General features: G+C 36.8%; 1 protein-coding gene across 1 annotated transcript; it reads right to left on the bottom strand.

Moving 5' to 3' along the window:
* Positions 1-327: 327 nt before the first annotated feature.
* kctd9a (potassium channel tetramerization domain containing 9a) lies at positions 328-11,246 on the bottom strand. The gene is made up of 12 exons (XM_084087621.1): positions 11,047-11,246; positions 9,850-9,971; positions 9,314-9,357; positions 8,992-9,088; positions 5,962-6,020; positions 5,714-5,842; positions 5,342-5,409; positions 4,788-4,883; positions 3,846-3,995; positions 3,652-3,757; positions 3,418-3,551; positions 328-2,241 (listed from the first exon to the last, which is right to left on the bottom strand). Exons 1-12 carry the CDS (start codon positions 11,092-11,094, stop codon positions 2,125-2,127), a joined length of 1,170 nt encoding a protein of 389 aa, XP_083943747.1. The 5' UTR covers positions 11,095-11,246; the 3' UTR covers positions 328-2,124.
* Positions 11,247-11,999: the final 753 nt, after the last annotated feature.

Below are 11,999 nucleotides of genomic sequence, written 5' to 3'. Positions count from 1 at the left end.
TCATAAACTCTTTTCAACACTGATAATAAATTATTATTTCTTCAGCAGCAAATGATTCCTGAAGGATCACGTGACAATGAAGTCTAATGATGCTGAAAGGTTTGATCAAAGGAATAAATTACATTTTTAAATAAATTAAAATAGAAAATGGTTACTTTAAATTGTAATAATATTTCACAACATTTATAAATTTACTGTATATTTGATTAAATAAATGTAGCTGTGGTGAGCATAATAAAAAATGTAAAAAATAATCTTACCGACCCCAAACCTTTGAATGTTAGTGCATAAATCTCCACACACATAAATAAAGACAGACAACCAGACTTTGATTATAACAGTCTATTTATGGAAACACACTTCCGTAATAGAGTGCAACAGGGTTCGGTAAAGAGAGAACCGATAGATCCTCCCCTCCACCACTTACATAAATACAGCCTGATACATAAATAAATAGCTTGCACCCTTTCCATAAGGGTCTGATATACATAGAGATCACACTTAAAGTGCAAAAGTCTATTTTGATTGCCTTCATTTAACAGGATTGACGGAGTACCTACAATTAAATTTGTAAATGAAAATCAACAGCATGTTTTATAACAAAAAACTCTGAAATGTCAGAAATCTCTGACCGAGATGGTTAGGTTTTCATTTAACCATGCAGCAAATAATCTAGGAATATTTGAGCAGCATTTTATAAATGTGCTACTTCTTACTACACAGAATTTTTGGACACAAATGCACAGTCAAACAAAAAGTGGGACAGTATTGATGAGCATATGTTATATCGGAAACATTTACAATAAGGTTTCATTTGTTAACATGAACTAACAACGAGCAATACATTTGTTACAGTATTTTTTAATCTTTGTTAATGTTAGTTAATAAAAATACTGTCGTTAATTGTTTGTTCAAGTTAGTTCACAGTGCATTAACTTATGTTAACAAATATACATTTTGATTTTAATAATGGATTAGTAAATGCTGAAATTAACATTAACTAAGATTAATAAATGTTGTAGAAGTATTGTTTATTCCTAGTTTATGTTAACTAATGTAGTTAACTAATGAAACCTTATTGTAAAGTGTGTCCGGTTATATCATGATAAACATTAAATAAGGAAGCACTGGATTTGATAATGACCCGACAAACATCACATGAAAATTTTTGGTGTGGGTTGGTCACTTCAACATTTCACTTCAATGAAATAAAAATAAGAACTCTGAAAAGCGAAAAGCATACCATATCCACATATTATATAATGATATGATAAAATAGCATATTGGCACCACTGGTTAATTATTGTGCATATTAACCTATGGCTAAGTGTTATGACACAGTTATCAAAAATTAAATAGGTTTTGCAAGATGCAGCAAAATGTGGTTTGCATTTGGTTGAAGTCTTTGTCTGACTGCATGGATTCAATAACGAAAAATGACGAAAAACAAGAACGGGTTGTATGGGAGGTAGATCAACGAATGGCAAATCGAAAAACAAAATAAGCAATTAATGTCATTTATGAGTAAATGTAAAAACAGAATATATAAGAGCTGTATGTATATGTTGCATATTTGACACCAGAACTGTCAGTTATATGAGATGTTTAAGGTATATTATTCCATATTATATAGGCCTATACAAAAGGCTGCTATTATACGAGTTTGTTTCGTCTGCGGTAAGCTGTGCAACAATAAGCCTCCTATAAATTCATTGATAAATCTAAAATTCGATAGACATATTTGGTTGTACTGATTGATTGAAATGTTGACTTCATTATTTGAGACAAAACACAACATGAAACGTATACATTCAGTAAAATCGAACAATAGTTCAACACAAAGCATAAATAAAAACAAAACCAAAAGCAATAAGTTTGGTTTGATAAACGACCTTTTTAAATATCTGGAATCTCTACGATAAGCTTTCGCTATGTTGGCCGTGACTACAGACCCTGGATGTGCACTAGTGCATGAGAGTAAAGCTCAAAGATTAGAGGTGGGCAAACCAAGTGCTAGTATTGCATACGGTTCCACGGGAGCGTGAAACGAAAAGGGGGTCGGGGTGAGGGAGTGCTGGGAATAGCTGGCTGGTGAGGTTTCTGGGCAGGGAACAATCTAATTGGTTATCTCACACTTTGGGACATGTGCAGTGGAGTCAGCATCTCCTCGAAGATGGCTCCTTTCACATTTGAACCACGCAGATTCGCTTCCTGTAGATCACAGCCTGAGAGATCGCAGTTCTGCACACACATCACAGAAAATGTTTTTCAGTGCAATAATGGTGTCTCTAGATGCCCCAAAATAACACACCTTCAATCAACACTAGCTGCGTTTACGTGGACCCTAAATAATCCGACTGTAGTCAGCCTAGAGCACAGTCGAAATAACGTAGGCACATGTAAACTCGTCACTCGGAATGAATTGACCAATGAATCGACAGGACATGTAAACGCTTTGTTTGTCTGGAACAATGTAGAAATGGTGCAATGATGTAGAAATGGTGTAATCGTGTCAATCTAAAATTCTCCTTCCACTCATCGTTTGTGAAAAGGTGCCGGAAGCGTCCCAGCAGTCTTTGCTTCGGACCCTCCTCCACAGACGCCTTATTTTGGGCAAGGAAGGGTTGTTTATACTGCTTAATAAATATAAGCAGAACGGCGCAAAGCGTCATGTGCCCATCTTCTCCTAATTAGGACCCGCAATAGGTATTAAAGGGGTAATTATTTATGTATTTGAATGTATGTGATCAGTGTTTTATGTGAGGCACCATGTAAGCTCAAACTAATTGCCCCACGGGGATCAATAAAGCTCTAAACAAAAAAAAACTAAAAAACTAAACAAAAAAAATTCAACCAAAAATGAAAATTTTGTCATCATTTGCTATACATTTACTACATACAATTTACAAATTGTTCCAAACCTGCATTAATTTCTTTCTTCTGCTGAACACAAATGTCGGTAACCAAACAGTTGTTGGATCCAATTGACTTAGTATTGTTTTTCCATACTATGAAAGTCAGTGGGGTCCATCAACAGTTTGGTTACCCGTATTCTTTAAAATACCTTCTTTTGTGTTCAGCAAAAGAAAGAAATTCATGCAGGTTTGGAACAACTTGAGGGCGAGTAAACGATGACAGAATTTTCATTTTTGGGTGAACTATCCCTTTAAGACTGCTTTTAAAACAGTGAAAAGAATGATGGTTAGTATGAGACAACAGCTGGAAACTCTGTATATTCGTGCCGTGTGTGCTTTTCAAAAGATCTAATCCGATTTGAAGCCTGTGACATATCAATGCACACATTAACCCGATCAATTTATTTAGAGTTCATGTTACTATGATCGGATTCACCAATCAGAATGAAATCATTCAAACAAAAGGTGTCCATGTAAACATAGCTACGGTAGCCACTCTCACCTCAAGATCTGTGCCGGCTAATGTTGCACCTCGCAGGTTACAGTTCTTCAGCTTAGCATTCTTCAGCGTAGCCACACGCAGATTAATACCAGTCATCTGACTGCCCTCCATGTCAACTCCTTTCAGATTAGCCCCTAAAGCGCACAGAGAGTAACATGACAATGCAACATTAATGTGGCATCATTTCCATTAGCAATGATGTTCTACGACTCATTCTGTGTGCAGGAGTTTTACCCTCTAGATTGGCCTTGAGCCCAGAGGGATCCTCAAAGTTACATCCTTTAAGGGACGCTCCCTCTGCGTTGGAGCAGAGCATCTTCACGCCCTGAAGATTAGCACCCTGGAGCACAGAAGAAAGTGATCAAGCAAGACTTCATATCAGTTCAAGAGGATTAAAACCAAACGAAAGCAAGAGATGATCAGCTCACATCCAGGTTGGCTCCAGAAAGGTCCGCTCTCTCCAGGTTTGAGCAGCACAGGTTTGCATAGGTGAGATTGCAGCGACTCAGATTTGCCATCTTAAAATTAATATAGCGCAAATCCAGCCGAGAAAGGTCCGCTCCACTGAAATTAAGACCCTGAGAGGGGAAAAGACACCTCAATACCAACATCAGACTGACTAAAGCCCTATTCGGACGGGACTAGTTTAACATGGGTGTGGTAAAGTAATAATTAGCAGAGCTTCTCTGTGATTTTAGTCCCGTCCGAATGTGCATCTCAGTGATCATTACGGACAATGTCAGTAAAGATTACGGCGACTTTTACCTTCTGGAAAAAGGTCCGGAAAAATTACCTCAGGTAATACCAATCCCATGCGAATAGACCCGCTGTAAATATGTACGTAAATATTTCGTCATTTCCTGTTTAAAAGAAGTTTTCTGCGGTTTTTCAGGTATGGAGACGCTTGAAAAAGCGTTCAGTTGCGTTCTAGACGCTGGAACGAGTCTGTGGCAAAACTCAAGTGTTTCACACACACCATTCAGATCAGAAAGAAGATCGAAAGCACTTGTTAGAGGCACGAAACGTCTTTTAGCGTTAGGTAAGTGCCTTTTACTAACACAATCCAATCTGAAGTTAATTAGTACATCGTTCGACCGGACATAACTGTTTTATATATATAAATATAGGTTGTTTGCGCACGTGACATCAGGAAGCAGCGTAATACACACATGACAACAGGAGTGACGGCGGAGTGTAAATCGAGTTACTCTCCCACTTCTGCTAGTTTTACTGAGATTTCTTATCCCGTGCAAATTGGCCATTAATATTACAGACGTCCTGTGGTAAAATTACATTACTCCATCTACCCTTGTAGAGTTAATCCCATCCGAATAGGGCTTAATACACCTGACTGAACAAAAGTCTTCTACCTGACAGCGTAGCTCTGATTTGGTTGGTGTAGCCAGCAGAAAACGAACAAATTCCTTCCGTGAGAGAGGAGAGTGGTCTTCAGGTGGATGAGAATTCTGCATATCATGGAAAAAATGTATTAAACATATGCATATACACAACCTCTAAAAAGTTTGGGGTCAGAAAGATGTTTTATTTTTGGAAAGAAATGAGTACTTTTATTCATCAAGGATGCATTCAATTGATACAAAAGTTTAATCACTGTTTTCAACACTGATAATAATTAGAAATAAGCAGCAAATAGGCATATCAGAATGATTTCTGAAGGATCATGTGACACTGAAGACTGGAGTAATGATGCTGAAAATTCAGCTTTGATCACAGGAACAAATTACATTTTACAATATATTACAATAGAAAACGGTTATTTTAATAATATTTCAATAATACTCTTTTTACTGTATTTTTTTTTTTCCAATAAATGGAGCCTTGGTGAGTTAATGAAGATGAAAACTTTTGAAAGGTAGTGTATAATATATATATAATAATAATAATACATATAATATAATAATACCTTAATGGTGACTTCTAGCTGCTCTGCCAGTTGCTCTATTCCAAAGAATCGAGCTTCTTCTAGAACTCCTATAAAACATAAAACATTCAACTAACTAAAGAATAAAACTGACTTAGGTTATGACAAGAATATATTTTTGCTATTAATTACAATTATTTATTGAACAATTGTGTATTTTATTACATTTTCCATGGCTGTTACTTTATAAAAAACCTTTAATTATAGTGATCTACCAAGATTCAAATTTATTGCAATAATCTACACCCCAAACCTGAATGTCTATCTAATGTATAGACATCTAATGTATACCTGATAAACTAGATAAGAACTATCATCTGAGAATGCTTTAGTTAACATTCAGGCCTCACTCACCGAGTAAGTTGATTCCTTCATTGACAATGATCTGGCCATGCCTTAGGTAATTCAGGATGGGCTCAAAGTACTCTGGGCTTCGATCAATGAGGTAAGCCCCTCGTTCATCCTGCTTATTACCCCACACATCTGCAGATCAAGAAAGCGGGGGAAACAACTCTGATTTAACTGTGCAACAACCTATTTGATGAACCAGCAAAACAAACAATGCTTAAATCAGTCAGTGAGTGTACGGGAACTAAACTTACCCTTCCCTCTGAACATGTGTGCCAGCATGCTGTCCGGCTCCTTACTCACAAGAGTACTCCTTAAACAAGAGCAAACACAGAGACCACACATCAAAAATAGACACCTAAACGACAGACCAGTGCAGACTAGTATTGTTTCAGCATTATTTATATCAGTGGTGTCCAATCCAGCTCCTGGAGGGCCACTGTCCTGTAAAGTTTAACTCAAACCCCCATTAAACACACCTGAACCAGCTAATTAAGGTCTTACTAGGCATACTAGAAACTTCCAGCCAGATGTGTTGAGGCAAGTTAGAGCCAGACTCTGCAGGACAGTCAGTGGCCCTCCAGAACCGAGTTTGGACACCCCAAAATTATTTTCAGGGAAACACACGGCTAAAGTAGTTCCAGGCAGGGCTTGACCGCATTACTGTTCGCCAAATGGTTTCAGTTATTTCAAAGGTCCTTAAAGCCGACAACAGCAAAAGAACCAAAACCTACAACGACACTGACTTAGCAAATAAATATAGTAAACAATTGGGTAAAAAAAAAATCTCTTCCACTCAAACGCACACACATACAGTACGGACACACACACACGCACAGAAACATGTTGTCAGCGCTGCTCTGACGATTTTAGCAGTAAAATAGTTTAGCAACTTAAAAGCTACATGACATTTCTCACTAGCGAGGTAATAACAGTGCTGTTCTTGAAGCAGATAAACTTACAGTTTTCGCTATTACGTACAGTACAGTACAGTAAACGTACAGTTTTCGGGGACACTTCCTATAACACCTGATGGACTCGTTACATCATAAGAAGAATGGCATCTACGCTAATGTTAGTCTTTCTGTTTATTCCGAGGTTTACTGAAGTCAGCCGGACAGGCCCGGGGTGGGTAATCGGGAGAATCGGGAGAATTCCCGGTGGGCCGCTTCACTTTTGGGCCGGTCGAGGATTTTTAATTTTTTTTGTTCACATTTGTCACTTTAGTTACATTAGGCTACACACGTTCCGCATTCTGACACCGCAGCGCGCAGCCTCTGCATGGGTTGTACCATGTGAGGGAGTTCTCCCCTCCCCTCCTATAGAGTTGTTTGGGTCCATAACCCATCTTTTCCAAAACGTTTTCTCAGGTAGGCTACCGTCTACCGATAGCTGGGCCGGCCCTACCGTAACGGTACGCGTCAGGGAGGATGGATGGGAGGAAGAGGCCAGGAGGTATGGAAGCTTCTTTCCGCCACAGAATAAAACATTTTAAAAGATAATTGCGACTTTTTATCTCACAATTGCGACTTTAATTCTGACTTTATTTCTCAGAATTGCGAGATATAAAGTCAGAACTTTGTGAAATAAAGTCGCAATTGCGTGTTATAAAGTGAGAATTGCAAGATATAAAGTCAGAATTGCGTGAAATAAAGTCGCAATTGTGTGTTATAAAGTCAGAATTGCAAGATATAAAGTCAGAATTGCGTGAAATAAAGTCGCAATTGTGTGTTATAAAGTCAGAATTGCAAGATATAAAGTCAGAATTGCGTGAAATAAAGTCGCAATTGCTTCTTATAAAGTCTAAGTGAATTATTATTTAACCTTTACATTATTTGTTGAACATGGTATTAATACAAACTACACAATAGTAAGAGCTGAACTGTTGCTTCATTTATCCAATTTGGAAAAAGTGCTAATTTGAAATTCCACCATGGAAAAAATGGGCCGGTCTTGGGCCTGAAACTCCCGGGCTGAAAAGTGGCCCCACTCGGATGTCGCCTTGGCTTTTGGCTTGCTTAGTTGGGGACTTTTAATATTCAACAATATTATTGATCTGCCTTTCTTAAGGTGGACATTGACGCAATTTTCTTCTAGAAACAAACTTTGTTGTATTATTTTCATGTTATCACTGTAAAGCTGCTTTGATACAATCTGTATTGTAAAAAGCGCTATATAAATAAAGGTGACTTGACTTGACTATTAGTAAAGATGCTGCTGCCAAACAGTGTTGAGAGACACACAGACTCAGGTAATTCTTAACCTCTCTCTCTCTCTCTCTCTAATAACTGCATTAGTCTGCTATCAATGGCTCAATCCTCCATTACTAGCTCTAAAATGACATTTTGGAATTAAGAAACGGAGGAGTGGGATTAGATGCGTAAGAAATTAGTCCTGCACACAAGAGTTTTAAAGACAAAAACCTGAGAAATCTCTTGAAAAACAACATCTGAACAATGTCTTGAGGTGTGGTAGCCGTAGTATAAGCGGAATAATTGACTCCAGTCCATTGAATTATTAGAAAATAATGCACACCTGAGGTAACCACTCAAGATTAAGCATTGCTGTGATTTTACTATGGTTAAGATGGTTTCCTTCTTGCCTAAAAGCACCTCTTAAAGCGGTGCTATGCAGTTTTGGCAATTTCTTCGCTGTTTTCTCGCTTTTTGCTCGCAGGTTTCTCTATAGAGCTCCCCCTACAGCTTCGGAATAGATATTTGACAACACTGTCGTAAAAACTCGTTGGCGACTTTCCCCCCTCCCATCTTCTCCCTCTGGTCATGTGCATTTGTTTTCAAAGAAGCTGGCGAACGCACAGAGCCATGTCCACTGAGGTATGTATGATACACAGAAGGCTAGCATATAATGTTGAGTGCAAAAATTGCTTTGCTTGCCATAACATCACGAGACCTGATATCACGCAATACTTCCTGACGCTAAGTTTTCCCAAACGCCCTGACGCCCGCCGGCCCAAAGTTGCAAGGGTGGTTTTTCCGCTCACAGGCACTAGGGGGAAGCGAGTCGGCCACCATTCAACCCGAAAAAAGTCATATAACCACTCCAATGACTCTGAAGCTGTTCAGTTAAGGTTAATTAAGCTAAAAAAAACTACATAGTTCCCCTTTAACTATTGTCAAATCACAGCCTTTTTGCTATTTCCTTTCACTTATTTATTAATTTACAAAAATATCTATTAAGAGTTGTTACAGTAATAGATCAGAACTTGATATTTCACTGAAAGTTACAGTAAGCCAACAAGACAGCGAATCATGCTGCATGGTTACCTAGTGGTTGTGAAATGCCGCCCACCAATATTCAGCGTCAGCCAATCAGTGTGCGATCCTGAGATGTCATCTGACGTTTTCCCATCACTCTGAGGATCTAAAACACAAACACAGTCATAGTTTTACACACTGACCTATATGTACACCTTCAGTTTCATTCAATAATGATAATACATTTTATGCAAAAGTGACTTTTTACACTTTTATGAAAAATGACTTTTAGCTATTAATTTGTGTTCCCTCCTAGGAATCCAGCTCATGACCTTGGCATTTCATATTCTACCCGCTGAACTACAGGGAAAACAAAATGATGTTGGCTCACCGATGAAAGCGTCTCCTTCTGACACATATAGCACATCATCATCTCTGTGGAATACATACAATAACCAGTCAGTATATCTTATACATTACCTCTCATTTGCCTATCCCACTCAAGAATCAAGTACAAGGCTCCGGTGTAATCAGTTACACTTTATTGTGATGGTCCCCTTCAGACATTATATTGAGTATAAGTAATGCTGCACCTACATCATGTGACTGAAAGATGCTTTACAAATAACTTATATTTTCAACTTGAAAGTAAATATGCATATTGTATGTATTTTTTATAAAATCATAGTAAATCCACTTCAAGATTAGAATATAATTTGGTAGAATAAGGGCTTAGGGTTGGTAGAAAAAGTTGACATGTAGATGTGAAGTTACTTATAGTCAACAGAATGTCTAAAGAGGAATAAAGTGTTACCAGGTCATCTTTGTTTACCCCATTTGTTTATTGCAATTTTTTTTCATATTGTTCCCATCATTGTCTTTCATAAATGAATGAATGATAGTTCAAGAATGCCGATGCAACTGTACCTGATGAGCGCAATGTCATCTATAAGACCACCTTTCCCATTATATAGGTTACAAGCCCTGATTCCCAATTTATTGCTGGCGACTGTCAAAAGATCAGGCAGAGTCCCATAAACGGCTACAACCTGCAAAAGAAGCGAAGACGTGAAGGCATTAATATTGCAATGTTTGCATTACAGTGTTAGAATGTTTATTACAATAATTGGTTACACTTTATTTTAAGGTGTCTGTGTTACAGTGTAATTATACATTTAAGTACTGAGTAATATTAATTAACTACATACACTTACTATGGGGTTAGGATTAGGGTTTGGTAGTATTAGTATAAGTTGCATCATTTTTAGTTATTACTATAGTAACTAGATGTAACATGTAACAAGGACACTGTAAAATATAGTGTTACCCAATAATTATTATGGAAACGCTTTATAAGGAGGATCCATTTGATAAAAAGTGGTTAACTACACTAGTTAACATGAACTAATATTGAAAACATACTTCTAAATGTTTATATTATTTATTTATTATTTAACTAATGCTAACAAAGATTAATAAACAAAACTAACATATTGCTCATTGTTAGTTCATATTAGTTAATACATTAACTAATTTTAACTAATGGAACCTTATTGTAAAGTCTTACCACCCTTATTATAATCATCATTGCAAGTTGTTGTCTGGATGGATAATGTGGAGTGAATAAAGCAATATCTTTCACTATTATAGAATATTTCAATAAATATTCAATATTAGTATTGTAACTGAATACATATGAAATAAGCAAGTTTAGTATATAAATGAATAAAAATGTATACAGTAAAAATGATTTAAACAATATTTAAATGTATTAGCAAGTTACGTCAATACATTTATATTTAAACAATATAAATGAATTGACGTAACTAGTTAATGTTGGTAGTGTCAATGAAATACAGAAATGCATTTACGAGGTATAATAATAAACAATAATGTTTAAAAAAAAAAAACAGTCGAGCGAGCTCTTATGTGGCCTTAACCATATCGTCAGGAGTACAATAATAACTTAAATGTTTTGAGTTCTAACAGTTTTCTGTGTCTTTATTAAATAAAGTGAAACACAGTAATAGTTTCATGCCATTGACAGGACATCACTGTCTGCCCACACACACAACACTTACTGGAGTTGGCCAGGCTAAACGTGTACTGCGTGTGTTCACTCACCTTGCCATTTTTGGAGGTTCCGTTGACAAAAAGCGTCACCCTTCGCATGCTTTGTTTGCACTAATTTAAAGTATTAACTGTACAAATATTAATAAATTAATATCTCGCTAACTTATCTATGTATTAAACTAATACCTACGTAAGGAGAGTAGGAAGAACCAACCTAGCTACATTGTATCAAGATGACGGTGAAGAAGTCCAATCAAAATGCGAATACTGTTTCAGACCTCGATGATTGACCAATCACAGGACGCGTTTCATAAACTGGGGCCTGCGGTTCGGACCAATCGGACACAATTGTGGCGTTGGTCATTTTAATGAAAAACTTGCCTGGTGAGAATGGAATTTTGACGCAAGGGAAATGATTACCTCAGTGACTGTGGGCTGCTCGAGTCAAGCTACTCATTCATTACAAGGCCGTATATAGGACTGCGGGAAGTATATACTCTGGAAGTCCCAGCCTACGATAGACTGTAAACAAACTGTCAAGCTGAGGTAAAATCTAAAAAACAAATCTAAAATCTCATTCACTCTCATTCTAATGCAAAATTTAGAATTGTAAAAATTAGAATTGGAGGAGTATGAAAATATAAAGAAAATAATTATGTGGCTAAGTATTCGATGGTTTCAAAATTATATATACAGCATATAAGCCTTTATTCTACACTAGGGGGCAGAGTAGGACACATAATGTGTTTTGACAGCCTTCACATGCACACACAATCTAAATTATCATTAAAATGTATTTTTGTTGACAAAACAAGTAGTATTATAAAGAATATGCATCAAATTGTAAAAATGTTCACCCACATGCATTCAAGGGAAACTGTGTTCAGGGACTAATAACATGAACATTATGATGTCCTATATAGTAATTGTCTATAAAGATCTAATGAAAGAAAAGTAGTCATTTTTGCATGTGAACATGTGTTTATTACACTAATTGATTTGTT

This window comes from Abramis brama (genome assembly GCF_963993115.1).
Source record: "Abramis brama genome assembly, chromosome: 16".
NCBI classification, from domain to species: Eukaryota; Metazoa; Chordata; class Actinopteri; order Cypriniformes; family Leuciscidae; genus Abramis; species Abramis brama.
This window is presented reverse-complemented; position numbering and strand designations above follow the sequence as displayed.